At 42.8% G+C, this 17,002-nt stretch overlaps 1 protein-coding gene across 2 annotated transcripts in view; it reads left to right on the plus strand.

Annotated features, from left to right (window-relative positions):
- The window catches only part of LOC130309615 (catechol O-methyltransferase A-like), a 17,952-nt gene extending 1,156 nt beyond the window's left edge, over window positions 1-16,796 (plus strand). For both annotated transcript variants that reach the window (XM_056552334.1, XM_056552335.1), the window contains exons 2-5: window positions 3,982-4,135; window positions 13,673-13,866; window positions 15,187-15,318; window positions 16,401-16,796. In XM_056552334.1, the coding sequence (XP_056408309.1) occupies window positions 3,997-4,135; window positions 13,673-13,866; window positions 15,187-15,318; window positions 16,401-16,583 (648 nt within the window). In that variant the 5' untranslated portion in view covers window positions 3,982-3,996 and the 3' untranslated portion in view covers window positions 16,584-16,796. The remainder of the gene's footprint in view (window positions 1-3,981; window positions 4,136-13,672; window positions 13,867-15,186; window positions 15,319-16,400) is intronic.
- The last annotated feature ends 206 nt before the right edge of the window (window positions 16,797-17,002 follow it).

Genomic DNA, 17,002 nt, shown 5'->3' on the forward strand with positions numbered 1-17,002 from the left:
AGTCCTTACTTCCTTCTCATAGTCACACAATAGCTGCATTCTTCTTTCTGTTTAGCTGCTTTAGAACAGTTGTATTGTAATATTGTTGTTTACTTATAGGACTGTGATTCCTGCACATATTTATTACACAGAGTATTTAAAGGGGTACTCCACTGCTCAGCGTTTGGAACAAACTGTTCTGAACGATGAAGACGGTGCCAGGTGCTCGTGACGTCACAGACCTGCCCCCTCATGATGTTATGCCCCGCTTCCTCAATGCAAGTCTATGGGAGGGGGCGTGACAGCAGTCACGCCCCCTCCCATAGACTTGCATTGAGGGGGCGGGGCATAACATCATGAGGGGGCAGGGCTATGATGTCACAAGCTCCCGGCGCCGGCTCCAGCGTTCGGAACAGTTTGTTCCAAATGCTGAGCAGTGGAGTACCCCTTTAAAGGAAATATCCAGTGGTGAAAAACTTATCCCCTATCCTAAGGATAGGGGCTAAGTTTCAGATCGCGGTGGGTCCGACCGCTGGGGCCCACGCGATCTTCTGTACGGGGCCCCAACAGCCCGCAGGAAGGGGGCGTGTTGACCACCGCACGAGGCGGCATCAGACACGCCACCCTCAACACAACTCTATGGCAGAGCCCGAGCGCCGGCTCTGCCATAGCCCTGTATTGAGGGGGGGTGTCGGCCGCCGCTTCGTGCGGTGGTCAACGCGTGTTATCTGGCCAGCGAGCCAGGGCCCCGTACAGAGAGATTGCGGGGGGCCCCAGCGGTCGGACCCCCCGTGATCTGAAACTTAGCCCCTATCCTTAGGATAGGGGATACGTTTTTCACCACTGGACTACCCCTTTAAGGGGCAGCAATCTGTTTCAGTGTATTGCCTAGCTGGGGAATAAGCAAGCGGTACCAATACTATATGTGCTAACGTTTTCTAAAAGCGCACACAGTAACAGAAGAGAAAGTAGTAACTGACAAATATGTGGCCAAGTCAGGGGTATTATCATTTGGGCATTTAAATGGATTTTCCATAAGAGAGAAAAAAGTTGTTTTCAAAACAACTTGTTCCAGAAAGTAATACAGATTTATAGATTCCTTCTATTAAAAAAATCTGACTCCCTGCAGCATAGGCCTAAGTATTTCTACCTATTTGTTCTCAATTGGGAAGATTTATCAAAACCTGTGTAGAAGAAAAGTGGAGCAATTTCCCATAGCAACCAATCAGATTGCTTCTTTTATTTCACAGAGGCATTTGAAAAAAAAAATAAAGCAATCTGATTTGTTGCTATGGGAAACTTCCTTGTTTTTCCTCTACAGCAGTTTTGATAAATCACCCAATATGTTGACCTTATGACTAGGTTTACATTACATTTTTGCATCCTCTTGAAATGTCCTGTTTTTTCCTTTATGGTTAGCATATACTATCCTGCAGGGTCTGTCTGTACTGTATAGAAAAAGGAACCTGCATCAATTAAAGTTTATTGAGATGCAAAAATGTATACAGAAAAAAAAAAATAAAACATTTTAGATTGCCGGGATGCAACCCAACACTGCATAACATGGTAAGGTGATGGACATAATAAGCTGATGTTACAATCGTAAATTTTTTGGGGGGAAAAGGGGGGGGGGATAGGATGTCTGATCGTGGGGTCCAGTTTAGAAGGGGAAAAAATATATAGGGGAGGGTACCCCTTTAAAAGGATGCAAAAATGTGGCCTGAAACCAGCCTCACTTGGTGTTGGTGCTGAATGACAGGCGTTGTTTCTTTGCTGCTGTGCCTGTAAACTGGTGCAGCTGAGAGGCAAAAAGACTTAGGCTTTAGGAAATGCGCATGTGCAAAGTAAAAACCGTATACCGTTTCCCATATGGAACGTATACATGTGTGTTTTCCATTGACGTCCATGTTAAAAATTGTATTTGGATGCAGTATGGTTTTCAAACAGGAGACAAAACCGTGGTCAACCACGGTTTTGACTCCGGTTTAAAAATTGTACTGCAACCACATATGGTTTTTTTTTTTAACATGGACGTCAATGGGAAACGCACAAGTATATGGTTCCATACGGGAAACCGTAAACAGTTTTTTCTTTGCACATGCGCATTTGCATCCTAAAGTCCCCACCCAAGACCCCTCCCATTAAAAATGGACAACATTTTGAAAGGGTGTATTTCCCTTGCTATCTCTGGAGAATGCTCCACCTGTGGCCTGATTAATGAGGTATCAGGAAGGGAAAGTGTGTTTAAAAGGAAAAGAAAGAGAATAGTTGGGGCTCTCCCTGGGTAACAGCATGTCGCTGTAGGGGGAGACACACGGACCCTGTTGAGGAAACACACAGCGAACTGTGAGCGGTCCAAGAAGTGAAGAAGTGGTGTGAACTGTGAGTAACAGGTTGCAGGGGCACATGTTTTATGCGGGCTGAGGGTAGCTCACCAGATAGTAGTCAGGGCATGCTGATATGTGTAGTTAGTGACCAGACGGTCTAGGACTTTGGTTTGTTCCTGAGTTATGTTTTGTTTTACCTGCAACCTGTCTAAATAAAGCTGGCAAGGTGCCAGGCTTGCATGAATAACCGTTGTCTGCGGGTTTATTGAGTGGAAACTTGTCCCGTGGCAGTGTCCAGGAGCTCATCCCCAAGCGGAATCTTTACAAAATATATATATATATAATATTTTTTTTTTTTTTTATAAAAACGGACGGAACTGTATGCACTTTTAAAAACAGTATACAGTTTAAAAAACGCATACGGTTTACTTTTTCTCACACAGTTCCATCCTTTTTTTTTTGCCATACGTTTTCTTTTGAAAAACTGATTGAAAACAGTATGGCAAAAACGTGATGTGAACCCAGCCTAAGGTTGGGTTCACACTACGATTTGAACTACGGTTCCCGTATACGGCTGGGAGGAGGGGTGGGCGGGGCTTAGGCTGGGTTCACACTATGATTTGAACTACGGTTCCCGTATACGGCTGGGAGGAGGGGTGGGCGGGGCTTAATCGCGGCGCCCGCACTCAGCCGTATTCGGGAACCGTAGTTAATGTATGTCTATGAGCCGACCAGAGTGAACCGCAGCCTCCGGTCGGCTGCTTTTTCAGCCGTATGCGGTTTCCCGACCGCAAGAAAAACGTGATGTGAACCCAGCCTATGCCTGGTGTTACTGTGAAGTGCCAGTTTGATCAAAGTCTGTACTAACCCCATGTTGATTCCTTGTCCATTTTGCAGCATATGGTTCTAATGTGTCAAGTCTGGAAGCTTGTGAACAGCTAAACAAGAATAAGGAATATGAACAGGTTTATCAAATGGCTGGTTATTCATCCTGTATCAGATATTTATATTAATTATCTCTGATAGGAAAACTGTTGGAGATTATGGGTTGCAACATGCTTCATAAATGATGTGTATTAGGCTCGGTTCACATCATGTTTTCTCCCATACGGGAGCGCATACGGCAGGGGGAGCTGAAACCTTGTGCTCCCGTATGCCTTTCTATGCGCTCCCGTATATGAAATTCATTTCAATGAGCCGGCCGGAGTGAAACGTTCAATCCAGTTGGCTCATTTTTGCGCTGTAGGCGCTTTTCCCCCGGACCTAAAACTGTGGTCAACCACGGTTTTAGGTCCGGTTGTAAAAGCACATACGGCGCAAAAATGAGCCGACTGGACCGAACGTTTCACTCCGGCCGGCTCATTGAAATGAATTACATACGGGAGCGCGAGGTTTCAGCTCCCCCTGCCGTATGCGCTCCGGTATGGGAGAAAACGTGATGTCAACCCAGCCAGACTGTATTCTCTGTATTTTTTACATTAGAGTCCAGCATAAAGCAAGAAATGTAGCCAGAAAGTGCCCAATGCAGATCCCTGTGCTTTCTTGCATACCTTATTGCACATGGCTGTGTACATGAGCCCATTAGCAAGTAACTACGCTTCATCCTATCCGAGCATTTGCCCTAAATTCAATGGATAAAGTATTACTCTGCCTAACAGTTTACTTCACTTTGCAGAGCTACTGCATACAAATGGCTCAAACAAAGGAACAGAGGATCTTGGAGTTTGTAAAGCAAAATGCAACTAAGGGTGACCCTCAAAGCGTGGTGGACCAAATCGACAAATACTGCAGCTTAAAGGAATGGGCTATGAATGTGGGAGATGAAAAAGGTGATCTGTTTAACTTCAGCATAAATTGCGTGTTATGTTAGGATTTCTATCTACTTGAGCTTTTGATGGCAGGTTTACAAGAATAATACAGTATATAAAAAACTAGTCTAAAGGGACATTTAAATGCAACATGTGGAAAAATATTTGATGGTTATAGAAAATATTCATTTTTTGTGTATTGTTTGAATAATTTAAAGTCTTGCACACATTCCAAATATGACCAGTGGAAGGCAGCATAACAAGAACAAATTTTTTTGTCTCAGCTTATTATACAATTGTACAGTATATTGTACAGTATAGCATGGGTTACTTGTGTCTCATCCTAAAGACTTTCACTTCCTGGCAGGTTAACCCCTTAAGGACCAGGCCATTTTACACCTTAGGACCAGAGCGTTTTTTGCACATCTGACCACTGTCACTTTAAACATTAATAACTCTGGAATGCTTTTAGTTATCAATCTGATTCCGAGATTGTTTTTTCGTGACATATTCTACTTTAACATAGTGGTAAAATTTTGTGGCAACTTGCATCCTTTCATGGTGAAAAATCCCAAAATTTGCTGAAAAAAATGAAAATTTTGCATTTTTCTAACTTTGAAGCTCTCTGCTTGTAAGGAAAATGGATATTCAAAATAAAAAATTTTTTGGGATGACATATAGAATATGTCTTCTTTATGTTTGCATCATAAAATTGATGAGTTTTTACTTTTGGAAGGCACCAGTGGGTTTCAAAGTTCAGCAGTAATTTTCAAATTTTTCACAAAATTTTCAAACTCACTATTTTTCAGTGACCAGTTCAGTTTTGAAGTGGATTTGAAGGGTCTTCATATAAGAAATACCCCACAAATGACCCCATTATAAAAACTGCACTCCCCAAAGTATTCAAAATGACATTCACTAACTGTTTTAACCCTTTAGGTGTTTCACGGGAATAGCAGCAAAGTGAAGGAGAAAATTCAAAATCTTCATTTTTTACACTCGCATGTTCTTGTAGACCCAATTTTTGAATTTTTGCAAGCTCAATTTCTCTCGAGTAAGCACATACCTCATATGTCTATGTAAAGTGTTCGGTGGGTGCAGTAGAGGGCTCAGAAGGGAAGGAGCGACAAGGGGATTTTGGAGAGAACATTTTCCTGAAATGATTTTTGGGGGGCATGTCACCTTTAGGAAGCCCCTAGGGTGCCAAAACAGCAAAAAAAAAAAAAAACACATGGCATACCATTTTGGCAACTAGACTCCTCGGGGAACGTAACAAAGGAATTAAGTGAGCATTAATACCCCACAGGTGTTTCATGACTTTTGCAAATGTAAAAAAAAAAAAATAATAATTTTACATAAAATGCTTGTTTTCCCAAAAAATAAACATTTTTAAAAAGGGTAATAGCAGAAAATACCCCCCAAAATTTGAAGCCCAATTTCTCCCGATTCAGAAAACACCCCATATGGGGGTGAAAAGTGCTCTGCTGGCGCACTACAGGTCTCAGAAGAGGAGTAGTCACATTTGGATTTTTGGAAGCAAATTTTGCTCTGGGGGCATGCCGCATTTAGGAAGCCCCTATGGTGCCAGGAAAGCAAAAAAAAAAACACATGGCATACTATTTTGGAAACTAGACCCCTTGGGGAATGTAACAAGGGGTAAAGTGAACCTTAATACCCCACAGGGATTTCACGAATTTGCATATGTAAAAAAATATATATATTTCTTTCACTAAAATGTGGGCTTCCCCACAAATTTCACATTTTTGCAAGGGTTAATAGAAGAGATGAGGTTACAAATTTTGAGGGGGTCTTTTCTACTGAGTATGGAGGTACCCCATAAGTGGACGTCAAGTGCACTGCAGGAGCGCCACAATGCCCAGAAGAGGAGTCACATTTGCAAACTTTGCTGAAATGCGGGGGACATGTTGCATTTAGGAAGCCCCTATGGTGCCAGGACAGCCAAAAAAAAAAAACCACATGGCATACCATTTTGGAAACTAGACCCCTCGAGGAATGTAACAAGGGGTAAAGTAAGCCTTAATACCCCACAGGGGTTTCACAACTTTTGCATATGTAAAAAAAATATATATATGTGTTTCCCCCCAAATTTTACATTTTTACAAGGGTTAATAGCAGAAAAGACCCCCCCCACAATTTGTAAATACATTTCTTTGGAGTAAGGACTACCTTATTTTTTGATGATTTTGGCTTGGCGGTGCACAGCAGGTCTTGCTTGAGTGGGAGCGCAGTCAGGGACCTTGAGCTTGATATGGAGCCAGGATGTGGGACCCCCCCTCAAGGAGCGTTAATGGGGCGAGCACTGAGCCCTAAAATAGGGGAACACTATGGGGGACATCGGGCCGTAACTGGGGTAGACAGGTGGGGTACAGAGGCCCGTAATATGGGGTACAGTGGGCCAGAAAATTATAAAACATAATAAAATAGGATATGTTCCCAGAATGATGACCCAGAGCATAGCCAAAACTAAAAAAATATGCCCGCCCCAAACCCTATGCTCTGAGTCATCATTCTGGGAATGTGATGTGTGTGTGGCCGTCCCTAACCTGTTGCCTCAAATGCGCACCCGTTCAGGTGGAGAGAGAGCGCTGCACATTTGAGGCAACATAAAAAAGTCCCCGGTGATAGTGACTCAGTGATCTATGACCCATTTTTGAAAAAACACCCCCAGAGGTCTTATCAGGTTTTTTTTTTTGGGGCAATTTAGTGATTTATGGGGGTTATATTTTGGAATGTACCCTGGACTTGGTACATTGGTCAAATTGTGGAAAATTCAAATAAAAAGGGAAAATTTAGGGCTCCATGGAAGTGTGATACTCCCTGAAGCAGCCTATGCAGAGGCCCGGATTATCTGGGCAAGTGTCACATTGGTACCTGGTGTCCCTCCGAATCCCCCTCCTGTAACACACTCTGCATCTTTTCTGGGATCGTCCCTTCTTTCCACTGTGGGGGACCTCACCTGGAAAGTGCTGGCCAGGGACGATCCTGGCGCCTATAACTCTAGACCCTTGGGAAGTCCGGCCTGCTCTTTCCCGGTCAGCAAAGATCAGGAACCTTAGGACTTCTTCTTGGTACTGGAGGAATGTCATAGTGTTGCCAGCGTACTGGGACAGTACAAAAGCGTTGTACATGGCAACCTGTACCAAGTAGACCGCAACTTTTCTGTACCATGCCCTTGTTTTCCGCATGGCGTTATATGGCTTGAGGACTTGATCTGAGAGATCAACTCCCCCCATATACCGATTGTAGTCCAGAATACAATCGGGCTTGAGGACCGGTCCCACGGTACCTCGCACAGGGACAGGGGTGCTGCCATTCCCATGAATAGTGGTGAGTATAAGGACATCCCTCTTATCCTTATACCTGACCAACAACAGGTTATCATGGGTCAGGGCACGAGACTCACCCTTGGGGATAGGCGTCTGGACCAAATTTAGAGGGAGGCCTCTCTGGTTCTTCCGCAAGGTCCCACAAGCGGACGTGGATCTGGCGGAAAGGGATGTGAACAGAGGGATGCTGGTATAAAAGTTATCCACATACACGTGGAAACCCTTATCCAGCAATGGGTGCACAAGGTCCCAAACAATTTTTCCGCTAACACCCAGAGTGGGGGAACAATCTGGGGGTTCAATACGGGAATCTCGTCCCTCATACCCGGAGGTACTCTCGCAAAGTTTGTAGAGTTTCACACCATACCGCGCCCGCTTTGAGGGAATATACTGGCAGAAGATGAGTCTCCCCTTAAAAATGATGAGAGACTCATCTACCGAGAGCTCCCTGAGGGGTACGTAGTCCTCCAAAAATTTGGCCCCAAAGTGATCGATGACCGGCCTCACTTTGTAAAGCCGGTCATGGGCGGGATCACCTCGGGGTGGACATGCCTCATTATCTGCATAATGCAGGCATTTCTGAATGGCCTCGAACCGCCTCCGTGTCATCGCCATACTGTAAAGCGGGGTCTGATAGAGTACGTCCCCGCTCCAGTACTGACGAGCACTTGGTTTTTTGACCAGGCCCATATGCAGCGAGAGGCCCCAAAATGTCCTAATTTCCGCTGCATCAATGGCGCGCCATTCATTTAACCTGGCCAAAAGCGAATCTGGGTGGTGGGCAACGAACTGCTGGGCATACAAGTTCGTTTGCTCCACCATGTGATTGACCAGGCTGTCACTGAAAAAAAAACTTTAAAAAGTCTATATCAGTGAATCCAGCATGGTCAATCCGGATTCATGAGTCGCCAGGAATCCATGGCTGATAACCCTCTGGGGGGCTCCAGACAGGGTCATCGGAAGGGGGCTCCGGTGCACTTGTCTCGGGGGCCGGACTCCTATTACGGGCGGCATTGCCACTCGTACTAGTGTCGGCCACTGGGTCACTCTCATGGGGGGGGGGGTGTGGCCTCGCCTGGCGGCGTCTCCGCCGCCGTACAGGGGACTCATCATCACTACTAGATGATGAAGAGGACGATGAAGAACACAGGAATGTAGGATCTTCATCGTCCTCACTGACAGATTCGGAAAGCCAAAAAAGCCAAAGCCTCCGCTGCCGAAAATGTCCGGCGAGCCATCGCCTTTTTTCTACGGTGACGGGGGTGTGGGGGGGGGGGCGGGGAAGTATGTACTGTGTGGTGCTTGGTGTAAAAAGTGTACAACAGTAAAAGAAAAAAAGAGCTGTGGCCGAAAAAAAAAAAAGGGATGGCGCACGCAGCTCCCTGAACCCCTAATAGTTCCCGGGGTCAGGGATCAGACCCTAATAGGACCCTGGGGACCTATTAGGGGGTCAGAGGGGGGGGGGTGCTTTTTTTAAAAACTTTTATATAACTTTTTTAAACCTATTAGACTCTTACCTGTCCCTGCACTCAGCTTTCCCTATTCTAAAGGCTCCTGAGGGGGCTCCGGCTCCGAGGGGGGATCCACGTCTTCTTCTCAGTGCTGCACCCGCTGACTGAATGAAAAGTGCGGGTGCAGCAGCGGAAAGGAACCGTTAACCCCTCCTCTGCCGCTCTGCTATTGGTCGGATGATCGCCGGCCAATAGCAGCGTTGCTGGGGCGGTGACAGAATTGTCACTACTCCCCAGGCAACGATAGGTAATTGACGGTGAATTGTACACCGCCGATCACCATTTATTACCGGGTCATTTGGGTCACTTGTGATTTTGCCGACATGCGGGGGTCCCGGGACCCCCCTCGGCATTTGCACGGCATGCCTGCTGAAGGATTTCAGCAGGCATGCTGTTCCGATCTCTGTCCGGTGAGCGGCAGGGACCGGAAAACGCCATGACATTGTGGGACGTCATTGGTCCTTAAAGCCCAGGGTGCCATGACGTTCCACAACGTCATTGGTCCTTAAGAGGTTAAACATTAAAGGGGTACACTGGGGGGAAACTTATTTATTTATTTATTTATTTATTTTTAAATGAACTGGTGCCAGAAAGTTAAACAGATTTGTAAATCACTTCTATTAAAAAATCTTTACCCTTCCAGTACTTATTAGCAACTGTATTCTACATAGGAAATTATTTTCTTTTCTAACCACAGTGCTCTCTGCTGCCCTTTCTTTTTAAATCTTAATCCTTTCAGTACTTATTAGCAGCTGTATGCTACAGAGGAAATTCTATTCTTTTTTGTCTTGTCCACAGTGCTCTCTGCTGACACCTCTGTCCGTATCAGGAACTGTCCAGAGTAGGAGAAAATCCCCATTGCAAACCTATGCTGCTCTGGACAGTTCCTGACACGGACAGAGGTGTCAGCAGAGAGCACTGTGGACAAGACAAAAAAGAATAGAATTTCCTCTGTAGCATACAGCTGCTAATAAGTACTGAAAGGATTAAGATTTAAAAAGAAATGGCAGCATTGTACAGAACTAAGGTAAAGTAGATGGGTGCACACAGAAGAGAGTACATCTAACCCCCTGGAACATAATATAAAGCTTTTATTGGAAATGTAGGCATTGTGACTTATATTTAGTTGTCTGGGCTGAATTTGTTATCTGCTCATTAGAATGTAGACAAAAGGTTTGGATCAATCTATGATAATTGTTGTCTATATGAATCATATACTGTATGTATATTGGGTCTTTGCATACCATTTTAAGTCTCTGCCATAGGAGATGCTGGGAATGGTGGTTTCACTGTTGCGTTAGAGCCCCAACTTTTCCAGAGTAACCACTCAACCTTACCTACCCTGCTGCTGTGGAACAGTGGAGCCACAGCTCACCAGACACTGTTGCGTATGTTGCCTACATGAAATACATTTGTTAGGGAAAATAGCAGAGAGGATTATATTGAGTAAATACTTAGCAACTATTTCATGCCAATAGCACCTTTGGAAATAAATTTAGTAGGAAAAAGGGTGACATGTTCAATAATTTCACCAGATGTACAGTACAGACAAAAAGTTTGGACACACCTTCTCATTCAAAGAGTTTTCTTTATTTTCATGACTATGAAAATTGTAGATTCACACTGAAGGCATCAAAACTATGAATCAACACATGTGGAATTATATACATAACAAAAAAAGTGTGAAACAACTGAAAATATGTCACATTCTAGGTTCTTCAAAGTAGCCACCTTTTGCTTTGATTACTGCTTTGCACACTCTTGGCATTCTCTTGATGAGCTTCAAGAGGTAGTCACCTGAAATGGTCTTCCAACAGTCTTGAAGGAGTTCCCAGAGATGCTTAGCACTTGTTGGCCCTTTTGCCTTCATTGGGTTCAGGTCTAGTGACCTTGGACGCCAGGTCATCTGGTGCAGCACCCTATCACTCTCCTTCTTGGTCAAATAGCCCTTACACAGCCTGGAGGTGTGTTTGGGGTCATTGTCCTGTTGAAAAATAAATGATGGTCCAACTAAACGCAAACCGGATGGAATAGCATGCCACTGCAAGATGCTGTGGTAGCCATGCTGGTTCAGTATGCCTTCAATTTTGAATAAATCCCCAACAGTGTCACCAGCAAAGCACCCCCACACCATCACACCTCCTCCTCCATGCTTCACGGTGGGAACCAGGCATGTAGAGACCATCCGTTCACCTTTTCTGCATCACACAAAGACACGGTGGTTGGAACCAAAAATCTCAAATTTGGACTCCTCAGACCAAAGCACAGATTTCCACTGGTCTAATGTCCATTCCTTGTGTTCTTTAGCCCAAACAAATCTATTCTGCTTGTTGCCTGTCCTTAGCAGTGGTTTCCTAATAGATATTCTACCATGAAGGCCTGATTTACACAGTCTCCTCTTAACAGTTGTTCTAGAGATGTGTCTGCTGCTAGAACTCTGAGTGGCATTGACCTGGTATCTAATCTGAGCCGCTGTTAACCTGCGATTTCTGAGGCTGGTGACTCGGATGAACTTATCCTCCGCAGCAGAGGTGACTCTTGGTGTTCCTTTCCTGGGGTGGTCCGCATGTGAGCCAGTTTCTTTGTAGCTCTTGATGGTTTTTGTGACTGCACTTGGGGACACTTTCCACCTAGAATATGACATATTTTCAGTTGTTTCACACTTTTTTGTTATGTCTATAATTCCACTTGTTAATTCATAGTTTTGATGCCTTCAGTGTGAATCTACAATTTTCATAGTCATGAAAATAAAGAAAACTTTGAATGAGAAGGTGTGTCCAAACTTTTGGTCTGTACTGTATATTGCAGGCAAACAATAATGAACATGAAAGGAATGAAGTCTTTTGCATAGGTCTCACTGGGTAAATATTGTATTTAGTCCAGACAATATGGAGTTTTGATCAGTAATCCAGTTATTGTTGCTTTGATTCAGCTCTGGGGTTTCAGAACCTCCTGTTCTGTGTGCAGCCCTTCCCTTCTCCTAGATGGCTGCAGGTTTATTTACCCTTTCTCTTCTCAGTCCAGTCCTGTTTGCAGCTCTATCCACATTTAACTGGTTGCAGTTCCCTGTGTGTAGAGAATTAGGGCCAATTTTAGAGGGGTGGCAGGCTGCAGATAATGAGTAGTGATCAGCACTTGGTTACTGGGCCTACACAAGGCTTGATCCTTCACTTCTTTTTCACTTCTATCATGTGGGCTCACTTTGAGCCTGGCCATATCTTGCAACTGTCAGGACTTAAGCAGATTGTCCAATTAACAGGATATGCCATACATAGCTGTTAGGAGAGGATCCCAACGGTAAGACCAAAAGCTATTTCTATATACAATCTACATTGAGATGGAAGAAGAAGAAAAAACACCCAGACTGGAACAATAAAAAAAGATATCGATAATATCCAAGTGGGGAAACAATATTGGGATAAATCACAATGCATTGGGGGTGGGGGGCCAGAGGAAAATTATGCTAGTACCATATAAAAGATAACCAAATAATTATCTTCAACCATTACTTCCCTCACTTAAGTTATTCAGACTCTTCATATACAAAATATTTTAGTAACAACTGTGGTGAACACAGCCTTACAGAACTGCAGAAAAGCAACACGCTTTGGAGGGTATTGTCCAGTGTCCCTCCTTCTTCAGGCATAACAAACTGATTTCAAGTACATAAACTGCATCACAGTTGGTCTGCGGCAGAGCACTGTCCCAGCTAGAAGCAATGCTAAAAACTTAACATTTGGCAAGGTGGAATGCAAATGGCATGTTAGCCAGTGGAATAAGTGTTGTGCTTTGCACTAAATCGCAAGGGGAAGAAGGAAGAATCAGGAATGGCAATCATGGGTGTTCTGTATATATGTCTAAATAATTAAACTGGAGGAAGTAATGGTTGGAGATAATAACGGACACCTTTTCACTGGCTGGAGTCTTCTTGATGGGTTAACCATGATTGGGGGGAACTAGTTAAATTTTCTTTGGTCCCCCCAATGCAGTGAGAGTTATCCCGTTATTATTTCCCCTCTTGGATATTATTGGTACCTTTTTATACTCCAACTTTTAGTGCTGGCTTTGTTTTTCTTGTTTCTTCTCAGTAATGAATACCTGGAAAAAGTTTGTATAGATCTGGGAAAATGCCTGCACCCTCCACTGTTTGGGGTGGATACCCTAGGATAGCAGAGGATTGTTATTTCTGCTTGGCTAAGGGGGTGCCCTTGCAACTCTTCATAGACATGGTGGCAATGAACAATTAGCACTGCAAGCTATCCTACTGTAACTTCTAAGTTATGAAAACAGCATATTCTAACAGTGCTACACTGTTTCCATACCTCTCTTTCACTTCCAGAGGATTTACTGTAACAGCATAGAACAGCTGGTTTAAGTCTTTTTCTAGTCCTTGCTACCACCACAGGACAAGTTGTTGGGGCCCCGTTATGGAAATAGATGATGGTCCCCCACCTATCAAGCATTTATGAATGTCTGAGATAGGAATACCCTTTCCTTCTGATAACGTCTTGATGCCTAAACTAACAGGAAACCTTAAAGTCTCTTGGTGTCCAGGCCTTGATAAATTATAGTTGTTTTCCTGGCAACAAGGGGAACATACACAATATTAGGCAGTGGTTTTAGTGTTATGGTTGATCAGTGGACATGTCTTATTACCTGAAGTTTATGGACCTTTTACTTATATCAAATTTGTATTTTAGGCCTGATTCTGGATAATGTGGTCAAAGAGACAAATCCAACCACAGCTCTGGAACTGGGCACATATTGTGGGTATTCTGCTGTCCGGATAGCCCGTTTACTGAAGCCAGGAAGTCGTCTGCTCACCATAGAGATGAACCAAGGAAATGCTGCTGTGGCAAAAGAGATAATAGCGTTTGCTGGCATGCAAGATAAGGTTTTTATCATGTTAGATATATATTAATATATTGTGTAGAGAAGACCATGACTATTAGGTAGCACTTCATCTCTTTGGTTGAACTTGATGAACATGTGTCTTTTGTCTGGAAAAAAAAAAAAATTAAAGAGTGTATGGGATTTTATTTTTCTACATATATACTTCTGTAATTTTATCATTTTGTTAGAGTACCTGTCATGATCTTATTAAATGTTATAATCCTCCCAGATCACTGCCCCATCATGATAAACCAACCCCTGCCTTTATTTTTATTATTGTTTAGCTTTCTACCTTGATATTGCTCTGTATTTTCTGCTCAGTCTCACAGACTGGGAAGGAGCATTACCCAGCAGGGATGACATCATCTGAAGCCATCAGGGGAGAACTGAGCAGTTCAGTGTGAGATTAGCTATGATTGGATTAGGCTGGACACACACAGTCTGTGCAAAAGATGGGGGGAAATGTGTTCTGGAGAAGTAGGGAGACACCTAGTGGCAGCTTTTTTTTAAACACAAATAAAACCTAGAAAATGTTATTTGTTTTTTACAAAGTACATTAGAAAGATTTTTTATTTACCATAAGGAGTGCAACAGCAAAAATTTGTTTAACAGCAAAAATGTAATGAGTGCCCATTTAAATGTCTTTTGCAATGGATCTAAACTGATCCTATTGAAACTTGATGGTTCTGATTTTTTTTTTTTTACTGCAAAGACACAACATGCATATTCTGGCCAGTAAAGAGTAATGTAAACCTGACACATCCTGTAGAATTTTTAGCAGGAAGAAAATCCAGAAATAATAAACACAGGAATTTTACAGTTTAGGTCCTCTACATCGGCTAATCAGTTCTGTCTCCCATTAATGGCCTTCTTTCTCCTGCATAAATACACTGATCAATGGTAATATCCCCACTGCAGCATTATAGATTCCTAGCATGCCACCTAATAATTAAAGGCTTTTAATATTAGATATTGTAACTAGTGGCATTCTGTTCATATAAGCCATATCATTCTAAAAACTGATGGCTTTCTGTGTTTTACAAATTCAACAGTCTAGTTAGATTAAGTTGTGTTCATGAAATAAAATAATATGTTATGTGACTTCTCCTCTGATTTCTCTACAAAAATTCCTGCATAAGTAAAAGTTGATAAATTAACAAATACAGTAATAAGTGAAGGTTGTAGTGCAGTTATTGCACATTTATAAATATCATCCTAGACTTTATTAAGGTGTGTGATTGTATCTAATATATTCAGTGCGGGGGAGAATGTCTTATATCTACAGACTAACAGAAAGTAATTCAACATCGTTATTTTCCAGGTAGAGATTCTGGAAGGCTCCACAGAGGTAATCATTCCGAGCCTAAAAATGAAGTATGGTGTGGATCAAATAGACTTTGTATTTATTGACCATTTCGGGAACAGATATACAGCTGACACTAAGTTACTTGAGGTAAGTAGGGTGATTTGTAATGGCAACAGAATATGGTTTATTATACCAATACAAGTAATCAGTATAAGGTCTCCTAAAGCTCATCAGCAGTCATCTTGATTCCTTTCCCTTATATTCTTGCACCCTCAACTTGGCTGAATCTGTGTTCTGAATGGAAAGAAAGGCAGATGTCTGGCAGTGGCTTTTCTCCCTGAGAACAGAAGACTTGGGTGTTTAAGATACAACATGCATGTTCCTTCTCTCCCTTTACATCTGTCATTGATGATTGGTAGGAGCTCCCCATACATATAAGATGGTTGGCCAGTCATGCTAAATGAGACTGTTTAAAGGGGTACACCATCCCTAAGACATCTTATCTCCTATCCAAAGGATAGGGGATAAGATGTCTGATCGCGGGGGTCCCCAGGTGGGTGCTGCATGAGAGATTGTGGGGGACCCCCGCAATCAGACATCTTATCCCCTATCCTTTGGATAGGGGATAATGTCTTAGGGCCGGAGTACCCCCTTAACCAATACACCTCTAGGGTGATGACGATATTAAAGCTGGATTTAGTAATGTAAAAGTTACAGTATATTTGCACAGGCAGGTTATCGGGCAAATGAACATTCCAGAGAACACACATTCCCAATTATTGTCCCGTGTAAAAGGTCCAACAAACACGCAAACGCTTGTTCGTTGGCTGATCATATCTTTTGTGCAGCCAATAAAATCATTCAGGCACACATTGCCATGTGATAACGGGATGTGTGGTTAATAATTATGAATGTGAAGGGGCACATGAACGATCCAGCGATAGTGGCCTGGCTACATTATAATTGACCTTGTGAAGCAGCAGTAAACGAGTGCCAATCACCAAGATCAGAACTCGTGTTTGGCCTGTGTAAAATGGCCCAAATTATCAATGGGCAGCTTTACAACCATTTCAAAAAAAATTGGCATCTTGTATTCCACCAATATACTGTATAAATAGATTACAAAACATGAATATGACTTCACACAGTTTTATTGCTACACTTTAGCAATGTATAGTATTTATGATGATTTTCATGCTTACTTGTGGATTCTTATTCCTCATGTACAGGAATGTGGCTTAATTAAAAAGGGATCTGTGTTACTAGCAGACAATGTTGTGTATCCCGGGGCTCCAGATTTCCTTAAATATGTCAGGACAAGTGGACGCTATGACTGCACAAACTATCCATCGCATGTAGAGTACACCGATAAGGAGGATGCCCTGGAAAAGGCTGTTTTTAAGGGCGAGTAATGCGGAATTACAGGAGATGGGCTATATCTGCATTAAACTAGAAATGAAGAAAAAATACAAGAAATTGTCAAAAACCAACCAAAGAAAAATATCTTACTGCCCACTTTTGATACAATTCTTGTTCTTATCATTTCACTAACACTTTTGTATTGTTAAATAAACATTGACCCTTGAACAATGATCTTTGAAGTAATAATAAATCACTGCACTATTGATACTTTTTGTGCCTTTGAAAGAGCTTGGGGCAAGGATTTTCAGTATATTACAATGTTTAACTACTTAACGCATACATCCAGCAATGTTTCGGCAGCAGGATATTCATTTTTTTTTTTTTTTATTCCTGGACAACTTGCCCAAGACTATCACCTTTGCATACATATTTGCCCATAGACTTGCATAGGACTTCCAGAAAATATGTA

The sequence above is a fragment of the Hyla sarda genome, chromosome 1 (assembly GCF_029499605.1).
Source record: "Hyla sarda isolate aHylSar1 chromosome 1, aHylSar1.hap1, whole genome shotgun sequence".
Lineage (NCBI taxonomy): Eukaryota > Metazoa > Chordata > Amphibia > Anura > Hylidae > Hyla > Hyla sarda.